A 21,915-nucleotide genomic window follows, 5' to 3' on the forward strand; every position below is an offset into this window, starting at 1 on the left:
TTTACAACTTTTCCAAAAATAGTTCCAAAACTGCTCAGGCGTAAGAGGGAATTGTCCGCTCATCAGTTGATATGGTGTCACAGGCATATAAATATGGCAAGGACAGTAACAGGAAAAACGTACCATCTTTTTTTCCACAGTGGCACCAATTGAGCTGTGTTTGGGATTTTTATTAGGTACCTTCTCAAAAAACAAACAAACAAACAAAAACCATTTCCAAGGAGTAAAAAAGGACAAAAACCTTTCTCCCAGCAGTAGGAAATAAATAAATAAACCCATGCGCATGATGCACAGAACAAGGCAGACAGAAATATTTCCACATCTGTGAGAATGTTTTGTCCGTATGCACCCTTAGGGAAAAATAATCGCAACCCCTTTCCCAAAGAATATCCATCCACTCCACAACTTAACGGTGAATTTTTTACCGTACCCTTGCTTCAATAAACTTTTGCTGTTTTCCATATAAAGCGTTCACATTTTCCTAGAAAGTCACCCTTTCTCCCCACCCCCCACCCCCGGCACAGAATTTGAAGCCATCAATAAATAAAAATCCTATTTGAGGCCTGCTGAGGCAATCTCTGTGACTCCCTTGTTTCCTTTGCAGAGCTTTCTGCCTTCGTGCCCTGCTGTCAGTTCTCTCGATAGCAATCTGCCTCATAAATGCCTGCTGCATGATTTAAATACTTATATAGCACAGGGCTGAATGTGAAAATAGATTCTTTCTGACTTTACGGTTCTTCTTTATGCAGCTGCCAAGCTTGAGCAGCCCCTGTCCGTTTCCATGACAACCTCTCGCTGACTACAGTTGTGTCTGCATTCTCTAATTTTTGTGTTGTTGGGGTTTTTTTTCTGACTAACTGATTTTTCTGTCTCTGCAATGTTTCTTGCGGTTTAACTAGGACAAAAGTATAGCATAGTATCCATGTTTAGTAATGAGCACGTGCTGTCTGCAGGCTTTGAAATAGACACCCCAGATAAATTTGGAAGAACGTGCCTCCATGCCGCTGCTGCAGGAGGGTAAGTGGTTTTGAAATCGTAACTGCCAAGTTATATATAATTTCAGTTCTGTGGCCTCTCCGCAAAATAAATTGGTTCCAAATAAGGAATAGCGAAAGACTGCATAAAAACGTTGTTTCCGAGGATTGGTATTTTGTGTTTCACGCATGCAAACTCACACTTGAGGAAAAAATAAACTCTGTGCCTGTTTAAGCAAACACCACCGTTCTCCTGTCATAGATTGCTCAGCCCTCATTTGAGTCTTCCCTCCTCTTCTGAGTCATTGTATTCTCAAGCACTCATGTGATTGCTGTGGTTTATCATGTAGGAAATCCCATCTGCAAAGCTTAATCTTGCAAATGAATCGTGTGGCCCTCACAATAAATTGGGTTTTGTGGGAGCAGCATTAAATTAAAAGATCCGAGGCCTACATGAAATTCCATTTTCTCCCTTCCCCATTTGTCCATACATGCCACTCGCAGAAAAGAGAGACCATATCCTGTACAGTGGTGCTTCGGGTTAAGTACTTAATTCATTCCGGAGGTCCATTCTTAACCTGAAACTGTTCTTAACCTGAAGCACCACTTTAGCTAATGGGGCCTCGCGCTGCCGGAGCACGATTTCTGTTCTCATCCTGAAGCAAAGTTCTTAACCTGAAGCACTGTTTCTGGGTTAGCGGAGTCTGTAACCTGAAGCGTATGTAACCTGAAGCGTATGTAACCCGAGGTACCACTGTAATCCTAAACCACAGCATAGAATGCATTGCTTCTCAGCAGGCTGCTAATTTAATACATCATTTTTCTCTCTCAGCGGGGAACAGTACAGTGGTACCTTGTTGAGTGTCTGGTATCCATTCTGGAGCCCCGGACGCTTGACGAAAGAGTCGCTAGACAGAGCATTGCTCTGGACGTGCGCATGGAGCGGTTTTGCGCTTCTATGCATGCACGAAGCAGCAAACCCGAAGTAACCCGTTCCGGTACTTCTGGGTTTGCTGCGGACGTCCGCCGAAATGGACTATCGAAGGGGTGGACGTTCACAGAGGTATGACTGTAGTTACTCCTTCCATGACAAGAGAGTTGCCACCGTGACCTGATCTATGTGATACTGTGTGAGACCTAGCATGTCTACTATGTCTACTGTGTTAGACAAGGAACTACCGTATTTTTTGCTCTATAAGACTCACTTTTTCCCTCCTAAAAAGTAAGGGGAAATGTGTGTGCGTCGTATGGAGCGAATGCAGGCTGCGCAGCTATCCCAGAAGCCAGAACAGAAAGAGGGATCGCTGCTTTCACTGCGCAGTGATCCCTCTTGCTGTTCTGGCTTATGGGATTCAGAATATTTTTTTTCTTGTTTTCCTCCTCCAAAAACTAGGTGCATCTTATGGTCTGGTGTGTTTTATAGAGCAAAAAATACGGTATATTTTAACCTGGGCCCTCTGCTATACCATACTTAAATACCCTAAAGGTTGATTTAGACCTGGATGAGAGTTAATAATAATTGGCCTTGTGTTAGAGGGCACAAGTTGCACTAGATGGTTGTTTACTACCTCTTCTGCCTGAGCAGATTTTTTTTGTCCTGCCTTATCCAGGCCAGACCAGCTCAAAGAAGTGAACGCTTTGTTCTTTTTTCATACAGGCCAAATAACTAAATTGCCATCCTGGAAGGCAAGTTGCCAGAAAGAGGGCAAAGCAATCCTCATCCTGTAATTCTGTAGCCAAATCTTTCATTTTAACAGACTGTGCTGTGCTGTGCCGTATCAAAGGCTAGCCGTAAAACAAGTCTTAACGTCCACCGTTCCCACATTTGTGCATATCAGGACTTAGGTTTTAGCATGAGAGAGGCTAAACAAGCAACAGATTTCAAGGGGTTTGGTACAGTTCTGATGTTTAAGAGACAGACCGATTGAAAAAGGATGTCAGCTTAATTCTATCTCTTCCATTCATAATAAGCCCTGCATCCAACAAACGTCAATACTGGGGAAGCCAACATACTGCTCCCCAAATGCTGGGAAGCTGAATGGCATGAGATGATGGCAGTTGCAGTCATCTGAAGGGCACTGCCTGAGATACCCATTTAGCAACTGAAGGCACTTCCCACATTGAAGGAAGTTCTCCTGCACATAATAAACTTGCAACAATGAATGGGGACTGTGATTTCTTGACCACAGTGAGAGTTGTGAAGGAGAACTTCTTGATAGATCATGCCTTTAATGTCTTAACAAAATTTTGAAATGAATTGGCTGCAGTGGTTCTTTCCGATTAAACGGTTGGGGTTAAATTTGTATAGATTAATTTAAAACAGTCTTTTGTTATATGCTCTGAAGAAAAGCACATTGGTTTATTCAGTGGCAGGTATTATGACTTAAAGTAGGTTAACCGGGGCTCCCAATCCTTTGGAAGAATTATTCATGGCTCCCATCAGACTGCCTATGATCACTCATCCACCAAAGGCGTAGCTGGCATGTATGGTGTTGTCAAAGGAGCATGGCTACCCTCACATGTTCCTGGTACCATTTGCCTGAATAGGACTATGCTGGCTAATTCAGAAGGTATCCCACGGATTTCTGTGTGGACAGAAGAGATATTTACAAATTGTTCTTTCAGTTGTTCTTGCTTAGATTGCTTATCCTAGCTGGTTCTTCCCAGAACCCGAACTGTTAATGGAGAAATTCCCTGCCCCTCCATCAATGCGAAGTGTCTGTTTTATTTCAGTTCATGCATTCTCTTCCTTTCTTTGTCTTTTCAGTAACGTTGATTGTGTAAAACTCTTGCAGAGCAGTGGAGCAGATTTCAATAAAAAAGACAAACATGGAAGGTTTGTAATTTACCGTACTTAAAAAAAAAATTAAAAATGAAAGACAAGAACTTTAGCCTTAACAATACATGAGTATAACACACAAAACTAAAGGAAGGTCATCCTTGACTTCTAAAACTCGACCCTTGATGAAAGCTACATAACACAATTCCTGATGCTGGCATATTTCTGCTCAGATCTAGAATGCCACAGACAAACATTGGGCTTCTGTATCCAGATCTCAAATCTGTCTAAGGGCTCTGAGTACGTAGCACGGTCCTGATTTCGTAGCACTGGGTTTTTTCCGCCCCTCCCTCCCTCCTGAAGTTTTAGGTTATTTTTGATAGGCTGAAGTGTGAGCATGAGAGGATGAGAATGAGAAACTGAGACAGATGGTGGCAGTGGTTATACGTTGCTGTGGGGCTGCCCCTTATTTAAATCTCCACCTGAGCAGGACAGGAAAAAGGCATCCCCTGTAGTATATTGCTGCCTCAAGTGTAATGCCAAAAAATACAGGTGCAGTCTACACTGAATCCATAAAATAGATTTTTGTTCTTTCTATTAAAAAAAATCACCTGCCACCAATGGCTTATTCTTTCCTCTTTCTTTCCCAATACAGTTTGGATTCTTGAATGCTTTTAACTGCAACTGCTTTTAGAGTACTTTTGACTGCAATAGTTTTTTGAATGCTTTAACTGGTTTATAATGTTTCTGCTCTTAAATTGTGTATCTGTTTGCTTCTCTGGGCTCCTTCCGGAGGAAGCTTGGGATATAGATTTGATAAATAAAAAATAAGCAATTTTTGCTTTGCTTTTGGCCCAAACTGCATTAATGTGCCAATGTATAAAGAGGTCATCGAGCAGCACTCATTTTTTAAAATATTGCCAAGCGTATGTATAACCAGTGCTCCCTAACCTTACATGCAGTGCTTTTTTTCTGGGGGGGGGGGGTACGCAGGGGTACGCATTCCCCTAAACATTTTGTGAATCTAAGTTTGGCCTCATTGAGGGGCAGTATTTCAATATGAGTAGGAAAATGAGAGTACCCCTAAACATTTATATTTTTTTTAGAAAAAAAGCACTGTTTATATGTGTTTCTGGATGTAAGATATACTTTTCATAAGTCTTGGTGGAGAAGATGGCTAAGTTCCTGCCCTTAGTCAAGCAACAAAGTAAGAGGGCAAGCTTTGTTGAAAAGGCTAACAAAGAATCACAGTGAAGAAAAGCTTCATAGGGCAGGGATGGAGAACCCATGGCCTCCCGGATGTTCTGGGTTACAATCCCATTTCTAGGAGGAGGGCCACAGGTTCTCTACCCCCACCACAGAGAAAGCTCCTGGAGCTGCAGTTGTTATTATGGTGAGTACAGTGGTACCTCGGGTTAAGAACTTAATTCGTTCCGGAGGTCCGTTCTTAACCTGAAACTGCTCTTAACCTGAAGCACCACTTTAGCTAATGGGGCCTCCCCCTGCCCCCATGCGATTTCTGTTCTCATCCTGAAGCAAAGTTCTTAACCCGAGGTACTATTTCTGGGTTAGCGGAGTCTGTAACCTGAAGTGTCTGTAACCTGAAGCGTCTGTGACCTGAGGTACCACTGTACAGAACTAAGCAGGACGGTGCTCCCCTCTCAGTGAATGCACAGGTGCTGAAAATAATGTTTACATCCTCAACAAGATAGAGAGGAGACCAACTCTGGAATGCCCTTATAGAGTTGGCGAATTGCAGGTGCAAAACCTATAAAGGGAATTCACAGGCACAGCGTAGGAGAAGAATCATCATTATTTCTCCCTATCCTCCCTCCTCCCTTTCAGGAGTGTTCCTTGTTTCTTCCTTGTTTTTAGTGGTTTTTTTGTGAATAACATTCCACATCCCTCTGTTTGTTCAATTCTTCTCTCCATACTCCCCACCCCCCTCCGCAGCCCATGGTCTTTTGGATTTCCCAAACGCCTACTTCTAATCTTCACCGCAGGAGGAAGAATATGTTCTGCATTCAATTAAATAGCTGCTATTGTTACCTCGAAATGGGTTCCCCCTATAGTAATGTTGCTGTCAGGAGCAGTTAACGTAACGCACGCTGTTACTCAAGGTAGTGTCTGAGCTAATTTGTTTCTATTTATTTTTCAGGACACCTCTGCACTACGCAGCTGCAAATTGTCATTTCCAATGTATGGAGACGCTGGTGACCACGGGGGCCAATATTAACGAAACAGATGACTGGGGACGGACGGCTTTACACTATGCTGCTGCCTCAGACATGGACAGAAAGTAAACAAGCCTATTTGCATTCCTTGTTTCAACTTCAGCGCTAAGCCAGTGTCATTTCTGGTCTCTTTATGCAACAGTCTTATTTCAGAAAAAATACTCCCAGAACCAAAAGTATTCCCTTTCCCCTTCATGAATGCATTCAGCTACTTTGATTACTTTGAATAACTTATGTCCTCTGCGTATTGAGAAGCCTCCCAGTTCCCTTCAAGTTGCCGTCATATCTGCAAATGCAGCAGCTTGGACTTTATTTATTTATTCATTTCATAAAATTTAGACACCGCTTGATTGTAAAAAACAACACAAAAAAACCCTCAAAGCGGTTTACAAAAATGATAAAATCGGGGGAGAAAAATCGCAACCATACATACAAAAGTTAAAATGCTAAAACAAATTGAAATTGCCTCACTTTTCATTCTGTCTAAACAGATTAAAATTACCTTACTTCTTTCTAATACCATCTTTCCATAGTTCCATTGTTCCCTCTTGAGGTTAGTTCCTCACACAGGTAAAAGCTGTGTGTGATATGTAAAAAATTCACCTAGAGCCATTTTAGATTTCATGAGCCTATTGGTAAAACCTGGTCCTCAGTTACTAAGTTATATAGGACCTTTTTTCATGCAGACAGAAACAAGAGGGACTCTGTTTACCGGAGAGGAGCACTGTGGATGTTTTCTCCCTATGGTAATGTTGCTGTGATGCCGTTCCTCAAGTTTCTGTCCTCCTGATGTAAAAGTGTAGGTGGGTTTGCGGTATATGGCTGCTCTTCTCAAAAGGAGAGAACACAAAGGGCCACAAGTGTGTGGCAGCAAAGACGATTCAGTCATTTGATAGTTCAGGTATTCGAGCCCTGCGTTAGGCCATAAATTCCTAGGTGACCCTCATGGTCTTTTCCAACCCTACAATCCTATGGTTCTGATTCTAAGAACCCATTGCAATTCAGAACATTTTTTGTATACCTGGAGATACAGAAATATCAGCCTAAACACGCATTAGGGGAGGCATTGAGACTATTCTGTCATATCCATGCACTCAAGAGATGGCAGAAGGATTCGGCAGGAACCTTGCACTGTGGCAGAAATTAAAATATCCCCAGAACACTGCTCTTCCTCAAATCTCCTGGCCCAATGACTGAGGGCAGGTCCACTCCACACGTTTAAAGCACATCCAACTCACATTTGAAGCATGTGGCTTCTCTCAAAGAATCATGGGAACTGTAGTTTTCCCCTCACAGGGCTACCATTCGCAGCAACCTTAGTATACTACAGTTCCCAGGATTCTTTGGGGGGGGTGTCATGTGCTCTAAACGTGCATTGGATGTGCCTTAAACAGTTGGTGTAGATCTGCCTGAATTCTCTTCCTCCTTGTGTATATGTGTTAAATTTACCACATATAATAGTCACAGCTGGGTGAATTTGTACCTTTGTAGCCTGCCATGATGTATTGGTACCAGAGGATTTGATTATAATCTCTCTTCCTATAATACCCAAGTCATCGTAACATGATTCCTTTCTACCTAGCTTGCTACAGATTCCATAGCAGCTGGGGACGTACCCTTTGCTTAAAGTCTCCAGCAACGATAATCTCAAAAGCTATGCCAAAGGAATGGATCCATCTGAACTGCCTATGAATATCAAAGAAAGAAAAGGGGGGGAGGGACCTGATGGAATAGATTTCCATGATGTAGAGACAGAAAATATTTTTAGGGGGGAAAGGAAAGGATAAGATTAATGCTCTTTAAAATTGGCTCCATACAGCAAGTATTGGTACCACTTGTACTTACAACCAAGAGGTTTAGCCAGTCCCAGTTCCCTGGCACATGTAAATGTCCGACACACGTATCTGTGTGCGCTGTACCTGTGCATGCTACTTACATGGGGGCACTGTAAAATGTTTTAGGTATAGCTGTGAAAAAAGGAGGGGCAAGTTGCAATGGGCCTTAAAAACTGGACATAGTCATTTTTCTCCAGTCAAGGGTTTGCAAACAGAAATATTTTAAGTGGTCTTAAAATGTTAAGGTATATATTGTGGCAGATTTATTTCCTCAGGTATTTAAAACATTCCACTGTGATTGATTGATTGATTGATTGAGTGAATGGTATGGTTCAAGTGTTTGTTGCCTTTAGTTTTGTGGCATCAACCCTTTGGAATTCGCTTCCCTGAAATATTAGATAGGCACCACCTCTTTTGTCATTTTGGCGCCTGATGAAGACCTTCCTCTTTCAACAGACCTTTTAAGTTGAGATATTTACCTTTCTGCATTGTATTGGATATGCTTTTTATATGTTTCTATAATTTTATCATTTGTTGCTTGCTGCCCTAGACTCTTTGGGAAGAAAGGTGGGATATAAATTTAATAATGAATAAGGTTCTTACCAACTATTGAAGTGGCAGATGCCACAAACAACAGCACTGGGTGCTTAAGAGAGAAGACCAGACCTTTTGCAGAAACAGTTCTGAAAATAGGGGTGCTGAACTTTTTGTGCTTTTTCTTCTTTTGTCTCTCTTTATAAAAATGGACATACCAAGCTTCTCATTTCTACTGACCTGATTCGTTAACGATATTCCTGGACAGGGAGCCAATTATGTATGAGGAAATGCTTTTGGGCCGCATTCAGGATTTCTGCTAATGAAACAGAATGCATTCATATTTTAATAGTGATAAACCCCAAGTCCTCATTTCTTCCATTCTGTTTTAAGAACAGGAACATTCTGAACTCCCAGGGAAGAATCTAGTTAGAACAGGTTTGCTGCTGGTTGCATCATGAGCTGCCATAGAGTTTAACTTTCTTGTTTTGTGAATCTTCTTTAAGAATGGGAAAGGCCAGGAACAAGTCCACCAGTGGTAGATTAGGTACTGTATTTTTCGCTCCATAGGGCGCACCGGACCATAGGGCGCACCTGGTTTTTAGGGAGGGAAATAAAGAAAGAAAAATTATTAAAGAGCAAAAAAGCCAAGACAGCCAGTGGGATCCATCCCGCTGGCTGTCTTGGCTTCCTCTTCAGCCACGCACAACCTCTCCAGTCGGGAGAGGCTTCGTGCGGCTTCGTTTTTAGCCGCGGGACTGGGGTGGGGGAAACCCGAGCTTCCCCCGACCCCAGCTCCCAGAACAGGTCCGGGAGCGGAGGCAAGGTTGCGCAGCGGGCTGGGGGAGCGCTCGGAAGGTTTGCGGATAGCTGCCTGAAGCCCGGGGAGCGCAGTGGGAGTTGGCACTGCGCTCCCTGGGCTGTAGGCTGCTATCCACAAGCCTTCGGAGCCCGGCGGGAACTCCCGCTGGGCTCTGAAGGCTTGCGGATAGCTGCCCGAAGCTCAGGGTGCGCAGCGCTGCGCTCCACGGGCTTCGGGCTTCAGGCTGCAATCTGCAAGCCTTTGGAGCCCGGCAGGAACTCCCGCCGCGCTCTGAAGGCTTGCGGATAGCTTCCTGAAGCCTGGAGAGCGAGAGGGGTCAGTGCGCACTGACCCCTCTCGCTCTCCAGGCTTCAGCCAAAGCCTGCATTCGCGACATAGGACGCACACACATTTCCCCTTCATTTTTGGAGGGGAAAAAGTACATCCTATAGAGCGAAAAATACGGTAGATCTAGGTTAAACATGAAGAATACAAAAGCAACCTTAGGGAATCAGACCCATGATGCATCTAGCCCAGGAACCTCAGTGAAGCATCAGTTTAAAGTGGTTGATATAGGATATCTGGTTGACCAGCTGCTACCTTTCTAGGAGACACATATTTCTCCAGACAGGAGTTGCTGGATTACAGCTCCTTTCATCCCTGACCATTGGCTATGCAGGCAGAAGTCGATAGGAACTGTAGTCCAAAAATACCTGGAGGTATTGAAACAGTTGTGCAGGCAGTTACAGCCAACATGACAGTAACATCTGCCCAGTGACAATAATTTTGCAAAATGTCTGGAACGTTTGTTATGGAAGCTTGATGTGACGCTTAGCCTTGTCCATAGGTCAGACAGTCAGTTATTATTATTATTATTATTATTATTATTATTATTATTATTAAGGTTTCCTGGTGGCACCCATAAGTATGTACACTGCTCTGAAGTGACAATGATGGCTGGTCGCTTATGCGAATCTCTGAAGTGTCAGTTTTCAAAATGAGTTGCGTTTTTCTGTCCCTTATGTTAAGAAGAAAGAATATTTTGGGTAACTCCCATGAAAATGCTGAAGAACTTGAAAGAGCCAATGAAATGAAGGAAAAAGCAGCTGCATTGTAAGTTTGGTGTCAATAGAGCAGTTTGACTCCATCTCCGTATAATGCTTTTGCTTCTGTGGGTTGAAGTTATGTGCGTTCCTTATTTTTGCTCACCTGCTGTGCTGCCGCATACAACCGCTGAGGCGACGAAGCGCTAACCTTTGAATTATGGTCTATAGCTATTTGTGTATGTGTGTGTGTGTTTGTGTGTCCTTTTAACTTTTCCGTTCTGGCTGCCGCTGTAGCGTTCCGAGGCATTTTAAACGTGGTGTGCTGTTGTCCAAATCAAATGCATTGTGATAATATGCTGCAAGGAGTATATGTCCTTCACAAATGTAATATTCATAGCTGATGTTCCTTATGCCATGGTTTTTGTTGTAGTGTTTGTGTCTATTGTCAACGAGGTAGAATATGCATGAAAGGAAGGGACACAGAAAATGTCATTGAATCTCTTTCCTATGGAGCTGTTCCCAAGTAAATAGACAACATGAGGAAAGCTGTTGCTTTTGAGAAATGCATAGGTTGACATTTATAATGTGTGGCGTTCTCTAGCTGAAGCAGCGACTCTACTACAGTAGCTGATTCTTCCAAAAAAATGGGTTTTAGAATCTGGAGCAGTAGTAGAGCTGATCATAAGGGATCTTATGACTTAGGACTTTCAGAAGACATCTGAAGGCAGCCCTGTTTAGGGAAGTTTTTAATGTTTCCTATTTATTATTATTATTGTTATTAATATTCTGTTGGGAGTGTTAGGATTGTCCTACTCGCGTGTAGGACCCTGGCAGAGACACATGCCCGACTGGCATCTTCTCTCCCTCCTGGTCGGTCGTTCAGGAGCTTCAAAAGCTTTCTCCAGCCCGAGTGGCATTAGCACGCTTAAGGATCCTGCAGATTGTCAGCAGTTTGCGTAACAAAATCAGTAGCACAACATTTTAGCTAATCTTCTTTATTTACTGTATTTTTTGCTCTATAAGACTCACTTTTTCCCTCCTAAAAAGTAAGGGGAAATGTGTGCGCGTCTTATGGAGCGAATGGAGGCTGCGCAGCTATCTCAGAAGCCAGAACAGCAAAAGGGATTGCTGGTTTCACTGTTCAGCGATCCCTCTTGCTGTTCTGGCTTCTGAGATTCAGAATAATTTTTTTCTTGTTTTCCTCCTTCAAAAACTAGGTGCGTCTTGTTGTCTGGTGCGTCTTATAGAGCGAAGAATACGGTACATATAATACACTTGGAGCATTCTGACTTAGCTCCTTCCTCTTTCTCATCAGACAGCAAAGAGAAAGAACAAAGGGCAATAGTCCCACATCACGGAAACACAGTAACATAAACATCCTGTCTCCGTCACTTCCCACTATGTGGAATGAAAACATACACTGTCATGTGATAGAAAACAATCCCATGACTGCAAGCACAGAGCAGGAATCCTTACAGGGAGCCGCCCAGAGTGGCTGGGGAAACCCAGCCAGATGGACGGGGTATAAATAATAATAAATTATTATTATCCACAACATTGGTTATTTCTGTACAAAATCTAAGTGAATATGATGGAAAAGCCAGCATGTAACAGGTGCAAGATTCCTTGCACAATGGAAAAGCTAGTTAGTTTATACTCAACACCAGGAAATGTTGTCGTCTTGGCATCTATGTCGAATCAGCTGGTACAACTTAGCATTTATACTTACAAATATTCCACAGGTGTCTAGAATTCCTTCTTCAAAATGAAGCCAACCCGTCAATCCAGGACAAAGATGGGTACAATACTGTGCATTATGCTGCTGCTTATGGACACCGGCAGTGTTTAGAACTGGTGAGTAGGCCCCGACTGCTACTGAGATGCTGCATGCCATGTTAGCTTCTGACAAACAGTTTGTCATGTTCTTAACTCTGCAGGGCTGTGGTGGTTGTTTTTGAGTCCTATTAGACTTTAATATTGGGTATGGGGTTAGGGAAGGGTGGTTCCCCAGAACGGACAGAATTCAAGACTGCATAAAGTAGACCTTGGAAATGGGGAGATGAATGGCTGGCTAATCAGCACAAAATCTCCAAAACCCTTTTAGACTGCAGATGTGAGTGGAAATGCCTGAGGCTAACTCTGCTGATTGATGGCCGCAGTCAACAACTGCTTCTATAGTTGGACAGTACCATTGGCATACCAGCTGCTGAAAGTGAAGTGTTGTTTTCCATATAGGGTTGTTGATTCCATGACTCTTCATGAACGGGCTAGGTATTGTGGGCCACTACAGAGCCTAGGACTTGCCGATCAGAAGGTCAGCGGTTCGAATCCCCGCGACAGAGTGAGCTCCCGTTGCTCGGTCCCTGCTCCTGCCAACCTAGCAGTTCGAAAGCACGTCAAAGTGCAAGTAGATAAATAGGTACTGCTCCGGTGGGAAGGTAAACAGCGTTTCCGTGCGCTGCTCTGGGTTGCCAGAAGCAGCTTAGTGATGCTGGCCACATGACCTGGAAGCTGTACACCGGCTCCCTCGGCCAATAAAGCGAGATGAGCGCCGCAACCCCAGAGTCGGTCATGACTGAACCTAATGGTCAGAGGTCCCTTTACCTTTACTTACAGTAAAAGGCACATGGAGGGGAAGACTCGTTTTCTTGAGTTACACCGTAATGACTCTCTTCCCTCAACGCTCCTTGTCACAGAGCACGTGTTGAAGTCCCCATTGCAATAAATGTGCTATGCACCATGCTGTCTATGAAACTAATTGAATAATAAGCTTCATTGCGGTGGGTGAACCAGTTCATTTCCATGCCACAGTCCCCCCCCAAAGCAAGCGGCTTTCTTCTCTGCATTAAGTTTTGCTGCTCTTCAGTAGGGAAGCAATGATATTTAAAATACTGACAGATGCAGCCTTTAGCATAGTTTCACAAGTAACGGCATTTGTTATCACGGTACTTCAGTTTTAATATAAAAAGTGTCGAGAAGGCTTTGTCTACCAGACTTCGCGTAGTCTGGGAAGTAAATGAGGCAGCGACGCCATCTTAAATAACATGTCACAAAAGGAAAAGGAGTGATGCAGATACTTGGATCTCATTCATCTCTATCTGTGGTCAACCATTCATAAAGCGTTTGAGTGACAGTCCCATGTATTAATGGATAAATGAGTGCCACTCATTCCCGCCTGCTTTTGCTATACTAAAAATAGCCTCTCTCCCTAGTGTATTCATTCCTCTCTGGGCTAATTCTTTTGAGCCTTCATTAATCAGAAATAGAAACTGAGATCATTTGATAATATTTCATGGTTGTGATAAGATTAACATCCTTGAACTGTATTGGTTTTTTCCTAAGCTGCCATTCCAAAGAAAAATCCAATTATAAGTCTGATAAGTATGACATGTTGATTGCTGTCAAATGATACATGGAAGGCTATTGAACTGATAAAATATTGTGTATAAAATAAATGTCTTTCTGCAGTGCTTCTTAGCTGGCCTACCGGACATACCGTATTTTTCCGTCTATAAGACACCCCCATGTATAAGACGCCCCCTATTTTGGGACAACAACCAATTGCCAATCCACCCGTGGCACTATCCATGTATAAGATGTCCACTGATTTTTATATTTTTTGAGGGGGGCCCTGAATAAGTTTGGCCCAACTCATAGTCATGGACATGCCTTAGACCTGGTGTTCACCTCTAGTGACGTGGGTGATCTGACACTAAGTAAAAGTGAAACAAAAGAAGTGCCATGGTCAGATCACTTCCTGGTGCAACTGACTTCTCCGCGACCCTTCCCCTCTGCAGGGAGGTGGGACCAATTCGGATGGTCCGCCCCCACCACTTAATGGATCCAGATGGTTTCCAGAGAGTGGTAGGGGATGCTTTATCCCATGTTGATGGCCTTTCAGCTGATTCCCTGGTGGCCCGCTGGAATGCGGAGTTAACCAGGGCTATCGACTGTCTGGCTCCGAAGCGCCCTCTCCGATTGCATGGAGCCCGGACAGCCCCGTGGTTTTCTTCGGAGCTGAGGGTGATGAAACAATCGCTGAGACGGCTAGAGCGTCGGTGGCAAAAAACTCACTCCGAATCTGACCGGACACAGGTTAGAGCTCAACTTCGAGCCTACCAAGTGGCGATAGCGACGGCGAAGAAGACTTTCTTCACCGCCTCTATTGCATCTGCAGAAAATAGTAGCAGGAGACTCTTTCAGGTGGTTCGCAATTTAACGGAACCACCTTTACCACCGGGGCCTTGTAAAGACCCCAAGATCTCCTGCAACGATTTTGCAAAGTTTTTTGCAGATAAAATCACTCATATTCGGAAGGAGCTAGACACCACCGTGGGAGCAGGGCTGGGGCGGGAGAGTGCTAGAGCTCTGTCTGGTCAAGTTGCATGGAATCAATTTCAATCCGTTACCCCCGAGGATGTGGACAGGCTGCTTGGACGCGTGAAACCAACCACCTGTCTCCTTGATCCTTGCCCATCCTGGCTAATAAAAGCAAGCCGGGAAGGGCTGGGCGATGGGCTCTGCGGGGTGGTGAATGCTTCCCTCTGTGAGGGAACATTCCCAGATCCGCTGAAAGAAGCGGTCATTAAACCGCTTCTTAAAAAACCATCTTTAGACCCGGCCAGTATGGCCAACTATCGCCCAGTCTCAAATCTTCCATTCTTGGGCAAGGTGATTGAGCGCGTGGTTGCTGAACAACTCCAGGCACGCCTGGAGGATGCGGACCATTTGGATCCCTTCCAATCAGGATTCAGGCCTCATCATGGGACTGAAACTGCCTTGGTCGCGCTGGTTGATGATCTCCGGCGAGCTAGGGACAAAGGTGAGAGTTGTTTCCTGGTTCTGCTGGATCTCTCAGCGGCCTTTGATACAATCGACCATAACATCCTTCTGGACCGTCTAGAGGGGCTGGGAGCTGGGGGCACTGTTATGCAGTGGTTTCGCTCCTTCCTCCTGGGCCGTGTTCAGAAAGTGGTGGTGGGGGATGAGTGTTCAGACCCCTGGGCCCTCACTTGCGGGGTGCCTCAGGGTTCCGTCCTCTCCCCCATGCTTTTTAACATCTATATGAAGCCACTGGGAGAGATCATCAGGGGGTTTGGACTGGGTGTCCATCAATATGCAGATGATACCCAGCTCTACCTCTCTTTCAAATCAGAACCAGTGAAGGCGGTGAAGGTCCTGTGTGAGTGCCTGGAGGCAGTTGGAGGATGGATGGCGGCTAATGGATTGAGGTTGAATCCTGACAAGACAGAAGTACTGTTTTTGGGGGACAGGGGGCGGGCTGGTGTGGAGGACTCCCTGGTCCTGAATGGGGTAACTGTGCCCCTGAAGGACCAGGTGCGCAGCCTGGGAGTCATTTTGGACTCACAGCTGTCCATGGAGGCGCAGGTCAATTCTGTGTCCAGGGCAGCTGTCTACCAACTCCACCTGGTACGCAGGCTGAGACCCTACCTGCCCGCGGACTGTCTCGCCAGAGTGGTGCATGCTCTGGTTATCTCCCGCTTGGACTACTGCAATGCGCTCTACGTGGGGCTACCTTTGAAGGTGACTCGGAAACTACAACTAATCCAGAATGCGGCAGCTAGACTGGTGACTGGGGGCGGCCGCCGAGACCATATAACACCGGTCTTGAAAGAGCTACATTGGCTCCCAGTACGTTTCCGAGCACAATTCAAAGTGCTGGTGTTGACCTTTAAAGCCCTAAACGGCCTCGGCCCAGTATACCTGAAGGAGCGTCTCCACCCCCATCGTTCTGCCCGGATGCTGAGGTCCAGCGCCGAGGGCCTTCTGGCGGTTCCCTCATTGCGAGAAGCAAAGCTACAGGGAACCAGGCAGAGGGCCTTCTCGGTAGTGGCGCCTGCCCTGTGGAACGCCCTCCCATCAGATGTCAAAGCGATAAATAACTACCTGACATTCAGAAGGCATCTTAAGGCAGCCCTGTTCAGGGAAGTTTTTAATCTGTGATATTTTAGTGTATTTTTGGTTTCTATGGAAGCCGCCCAGAGTGGCTGGGGAAACCCAGCCAGATGGGCGGGGTACAAATAATAAATTATTATTATTATTATTATTATTATTATAGTCTTATACACGGAAAAATACGGTACATATTCTCCTGCCCTGTATCCCCTATATTTTCTGTGTCAATATAGTATAAATAAACTTATAATATACTTTCATGACATATAATTCCCCATTTTTTTTAGCTCTTGGAGAAAGAAAGTGCAACTGAAACACAGTTAAGACTTTGGCATCAAATCTAAATCTAAATCAAATCAGTTGTGCACTAGTAAATCAACCATGTTTGTTGAGCTGTGCATTTGGACATTTCAGTCCACATAATATTTTCAAAACTGCAAATTATGTAGATTTACATTTAAATGTGAACTGAGTCAAATTCTCTCCCCCTCCACATCCCTAAGATAGGATGAGCGATGTACATGACTAGCTATGCAAATTTAGATTGGCCTTGCAACTTTTTAATTATATTTTTTTATTTGCTTGCTAAAGTATGTAGTAAGTAGTTTAGTTACCAACTGCCAAAATGAAGAAATGTTCAGAGAAAGGGGAGAAGAAGGGAAAACAAAATTAGAGAAAAGGGGAAGAACAGGATCGTGTTTGACACTGCAATTTTAAAACACACTGACTAGAGAAATAGTGAAAATAATAATTTTATTTAAAATATTTTTTTATTTCCTATACCCTTTTAAAATGTGGGGGTTTTGGGGGGGTTATTGGGTTGTTGTTTTTATTTTGATTATGTGTTTTGTGGTTTTATATTTTGATTTTGTTCTGTGAACCACCCTGAGACCTCCAGGTATAGGGCAGTATAATAATAATAATAATAATAATAATAATAATAATAATAATAATTCATACCCTGCCCATCTGACTGGGTGGCCCCAACCACTCTGGGTGGCTTCCAACATATATAAAAACATAAAAAAATTAAAAGGCTTCCTGATACAGGGCTGCCTTCAGATGTCTTCTAAAGGTTATATAGTTACTCATCTCCTTGACATCTGATGGGAAGGCGTTCCACAGGGTGAGTGCCACTACCAAGAAGGCCCTCTCCCTGGTTTTCTGTAGCTTCACTTCTCACAGTGAGGGAACCACCAGAAGGCCCCCAGAACTGGACCTCAGTGTCCGGGCAGAACGATGGAAGAGACGCTCCTTCAGGTATACATTAGACACAGTGCCATTGGACTTAATGGGAATGATGATGATAATAATAATAATAATAATAATAATAATAATAATTTTATTATTTATGCCCTGCCCATCTGGCTGGGTTTCCCCAGCCACTCTGGGCGGCTTACAGCACATAAAAAATTGTAAAACATTAGACATTTAAAATTTCCCGATACGGGGTTGCCTACAGATGCCTTCTAAAAGTCAGATAGTTGTTTATTTCCTTGATGTCTGATGGGAGGGTGTTTCACATGGCTCGATACATCACGATGTTGAAAATCAGATATCGCTCAGCCCTGTTAGGTGCTTTGGAAGCTAAGTTTGAGAGAACTGGTCAGATAAGGAGGCTGATACCTCTGTCCCCGTCACTGGCTATAATTCACAACTGTCAGGAGTGGCAAAATGTGTTAGCAAGGACTCATCTCATAAAAACCCACTTTTAGAAAATTAGAATACAGGTTTTATTAATTGAAACAGCCAATCTGACAATTTTAACATAGTCTTAATACAGATAATTAATTTTAGTGTCATTATATTTGAGAATCAGATGTCGTGGAATGAGTCAGAATCACAGCTGCATTCCCTAAAGGCAACCCATTATTCCATCACCTGTTTGTTCCTCTATCAAATGTGGCAATACAGTCATACCTCGGGTTGAAGTAGCTTCAGGATAAGTATTTTTGGGTTGCGCTCTGCGGTGACCCGGAAGTAATGGAGTGCGTTACTTCCGGGTTTCACCGCTCGTGCATGCGCAGACGGTCAAAATGACGCCACGCGCATGCGCAGAAGCGGCGAATTGCAACCCGCGCATGCACAGATGTGGGTTGCGTTCGCTTCTGGATGCGAACGGGGCTCCGGAACGGATCCCGTTTGCATCCAGAGGTACCACTGTAGTTATAATAACAACAACAACAACAACAACAACAACAACAAGAATAATTTTTATTTATACCCCGCCCTCCCCAGCCAAGGCCGGGCTCAGGGCAGCTACTATCAGCAAGTGTTGAACCCTGTATAGACTGGTAGACCTGAAGCTTGAAGGCATTCACATAGTAACAGATGTAAGCATTTCTCCACTGTGTCTGTTTCTCTGGCGCAATATATAATTATAGAAAATTCCCATGGTGATTTATCCTCAATTAGCACGAAGAATTACGCCTGGCAAGAAGTACTGTAAGCTAGAGAGCTATCAGTTTTGCTGGCAAATTTTGTGTTGACGTTAGAGCAGAGGAATTCAGCATTCTGGGTAGTAATCTCATTAGCCTTTCATTTCCTCCCCCACCCCCCCGCATTCTAATCAGGGTTAAGATTAAAAACCAGCGCCACTCCCCAATCCTGCCTTTTCTTAAATAATAAACTCCCCACCCGCATTATATTTCAAATTGCCGTCTCCCCAGTTACTCTGAAGCAAGGAACTTTTAGCTGCTTTGCTTGGAAACTAGTTTTCAAGTTTCTGGGTTAATCTTTGAACGATTGGGTGATGCGCTGATAAATGTTATCACCTTGGTAATTGAGATAAAATTAACGTTTCATTTCAGAAGGCCTCTTGGAAGAAGTGCATGCTAAGATGACAAAGAGAACACAGTTTACAGACATTTTATTTATGTGCCCACTAGAGAGTAATATTGTCATAGCCCATGTAGTTGAAGACAAGTGGTCAATTGCTTACATACAGGCAAAATCTAATCACTCGTCTGGTTGGTGATGAGGGCAGCTTTGCCAAGGATTTTAACAGGAAAGAAAATGCTTGTTAAATTTGGGACTAACAAGGGTTTGCAATCAAGAGTCAAATAGCCTATAAAGCAATGAGAGTCAGAACCATATACCGTATTTTTCGCCCTATAGGACGCACTTTTCCCCCTCCAAAAATGAAGGGGAAATGTGTGTGCGTCCTATGGGGCGAATGCAGGCTTTCACTGAAGCCTGGGGAGCGAGAGGCGTCGGTGCGCACCGACCCCTCTCGCTCTCCAGACTTCAGGAAGTTATCCGCAAGCCTTGGGTGCCCGGCGGGAGTTCCCGCGGGCTCGCAAGGCTTGCAGGCAGCAGCCCGAAGCACGGGGCACGCTCCGGAGCGCACCCCAGGCTTCGGGCAGATATCGGGCAGCCCCACAAGCTCGGGGGACAGCGGGGAGGCAGAGCGCCGCCATCCCGCTATTCCCCAACCTGGTTTGGAGGCTGGCGGTGGGGAGAAGCAAGCTTCTCCCCACCACCAGCCCCACAAGCTCGGGGGACAGCGGGGCAAGCCGCTGCCCCACGGAGGCTAGGGAGGCTGTCCCTGAAGGCAGAAGAGGGAGACGGAGCACTCCGTCTCCCTCTTCTAGCTTGGGGGTGGCTGCGGGGGGGGGATAATTTTTTCCCCCTTGATTCCCCCCCCAAAAAAACTAGGTGCACCCTATGGGCCGGTGCGCCCTATGGGGCGAAAAATACGGTAACTTCAAAAAATAGTGACGAATAGTATAGTATTCCGAAAGGTTAAGCATATAGCCTTTGTTTCACTTTTTTCAAAGGTTGGGATCTAGGAACAAGCATGCTGGTGTTAGGGATGCCAGAAATACAGTTGGCACATCAGTAGTAGTAGTAGTAATCATCATGATGATCTTATTATTATTATTTGTTCAGTGAAAACTCTGGCTCGAGTTGGGCAAACCTTCTCAATTTTGGTTTCTCTCAGGTTCTCATTCTTCCAGCCTTAAGCTGAGTTCTATACATTTCTGATTCAGATTGCGAATTATTTTGTAAAGTCCTTGTGAAAACCTGACTGGATTGTAGTGCAAATTTCGTCTGATATACGCATTTTTGCGTGCAGTTTTGCCTGATACACCCCCTTCTGCAAGCGACTTATGCGATGCATTCTATATTTTCAGATACACATTTTTAAGCTCACTTTCCCCTAATACACACGTTTTGGTATGATTGGAGAATCACTTTGCAAAATTCAGAGAAGCACAGATTTCAAAGGATAGCTGGGTTTCAGATATTGTTTCAGGAAGTGCAAATTGTGTATGTTTGCATCCTAAAGGAAGCAAATTTCTCCTCCATCCATGGCTCTGGCTGCCTGGCTCTGTGATATGTGTGCGTTCCTTTTCTCAATTCTAGCTGAAGACGTAAAGTTCACTGAATAGTAGACAGCATTCCTATGTGTGGTAACTTATAAGGAAATGGTTATAGGAATGAAGCTTATACACAGGCAAAAAGTTCATAACAATAACATTAGTGTTGAGTATAATCATAACGCTTTATTTTTTGTTTTGGAAAAGTGCCACCATTAACTATGAAGATTCATTACGAGATAAGCTGATTAAAGGCTCTGTCCTGCTGTCACTGAAGTCAGTAGTATCTAAATCCAGTTGTCTGTGTGGTTTTGGTTTATATTATACATTTTTTAAAAATATTATTTTTAGGTACTTGCACTCCTCTTTCCTTAGCCCAAAGCAGCTTACAATATCAAACTGGTATAAATACAATATAAAATAACAGCAGCAGCATCAACAACAGGTGTTTTCCGTTAACTCAGGGGGGTATTATTTAGCCTGAAGACTAAATAAAATTAATCTTTTCTGATATGCCCGCTTCCCCCAAACATGCATGTTTTGTCAATCATCCCCTTTCATGTGCATTATCATTTCAGCAGAGGTACAAAGCTCTGTCACTTCTTTATTTGTTGTAGCTTCTGGAGAAAACGAGCCACATTTTTGAGGAATCCGATTCAACAGCTACAAAAAGCCCTTTGCACTTAGCTGTAAGTACACAGTTTCGGTATTATATTGCTGCCTAACTCAAATAACAATGTACAAGGTGTTTGGCTGTCCCCACCCCCCTTCGGATTCTCCCACACCCCACCCCCGCTAGTATTTTGTTTTTTGTACTTCTACAAACCTTGGGGGTTCTGATCCCTTCCTCAAGTACATGGTCGGTGCCGTCTTGGTTACAGCAGCACACATGCACTTGAGAATACATTTGCTATCAATATATAGGATTTCTTGCTGGAAAGAAAAAGGAGGATACTAAATGAGGTACTCAAAATGCCCGTTCCCCCAGTGTTCCTTTTGTGTATGGTCATAGAATCATAGAATTGTAGTGTCTGAAGGGACCACAAGGGTCATCTAGTGCAACCCCCTGCAATGCAGGAATATTTTGCCCAAGGTGGGACTTGAACTCCCAACCCTGAGATAAAGAGTCTCATGTACCAACTGAGCTATCCTGACCACCGACCATACTAGCTGGGTGTCAGGAATGAGCCAGCTCCAAGCAATGGTTTGCAGCCAACTACAGAAAGCAGCCCGGAACAGAGAAGCTTAGATTTTACTCAGGCAGGAGAGAGCCGACAGCTGCAAACTTCGGCTCTTCCTGATCTTGAATGGCAAACTGATAAGGCAGTAGGTGAGAGCAGGCTGCAACACAGCCAAAGCTCTCAGGAAGCACAAACAGGTGTGAACAAGAGACAGTCTTTCTGAACAGGAAGAGGCTGGAGCTGATCTACTAAGTCTGAAGAGTCGGCGAATGGGAGGGCTGCTAGATAGGAA

At 44.2% G+C, this 21,915-nt stretch overlaps 1 protein-coding gene across 6 annotated transcripts in view; it reads left to right on the forward strand.

The window, feature by feature from the left end:
* ANKRD44 (ankyrin repeat domain 44) overlaps window positions 1-21,915 on the forward strand; it is a 164,286-nt gene that overhangs the window by 115,733 nt on the left and 26,638 nt on the right. For 2 of the 6 annotated variants that reach the window (XM_053361757.1, XM_053361793.1), the window contains exons 12-17: window positions 954-1,017; window positions 3,742-3,810; window positions 5,912-6,052; window positions 10,188-10,271; window positions 11,947-12,058; window positions 21,060-21,131. In XM_053361757.1, the coding sequence (XP_053217732.1) occupies window positions 954-1,017; window positions 3,742-3,810; window positions 5,912-6,052; window positions 10,188-10,271; window positions 11,947-12,058; window positions 21,060-21,131 (542 nt within the window). Of the gene's footprint in view, window positions 1-899; window positions 1,018-3,741; window positions 3,811-5,911; window positions 6,053-10,187; window positions 10,272-11,946; window positions 12,059-21,059; window positions 21,132-21,915 lie in introns of all 6 variants that reach the window. The other 4 variants (XM_053361746.1, XM_053361785.1, XM_053361775.1 and 1 more) reach the window with 3 other exon arrangements.

This window comes from Podarcis raffonei, chromosome 1, assembly GCF_027172205.1.
Source record: "Podarcis raffonei isolate rPodRaf1 chromosome 1, rPodRaf1.pri, whole genome shotgun sequence".
Taxonomy (NCBI): Eukaryota; Metazoa; Chordata; class Lepidosauria; order Squamata; family Lacertidae; genus Podarcis; species Podarcis raffonei.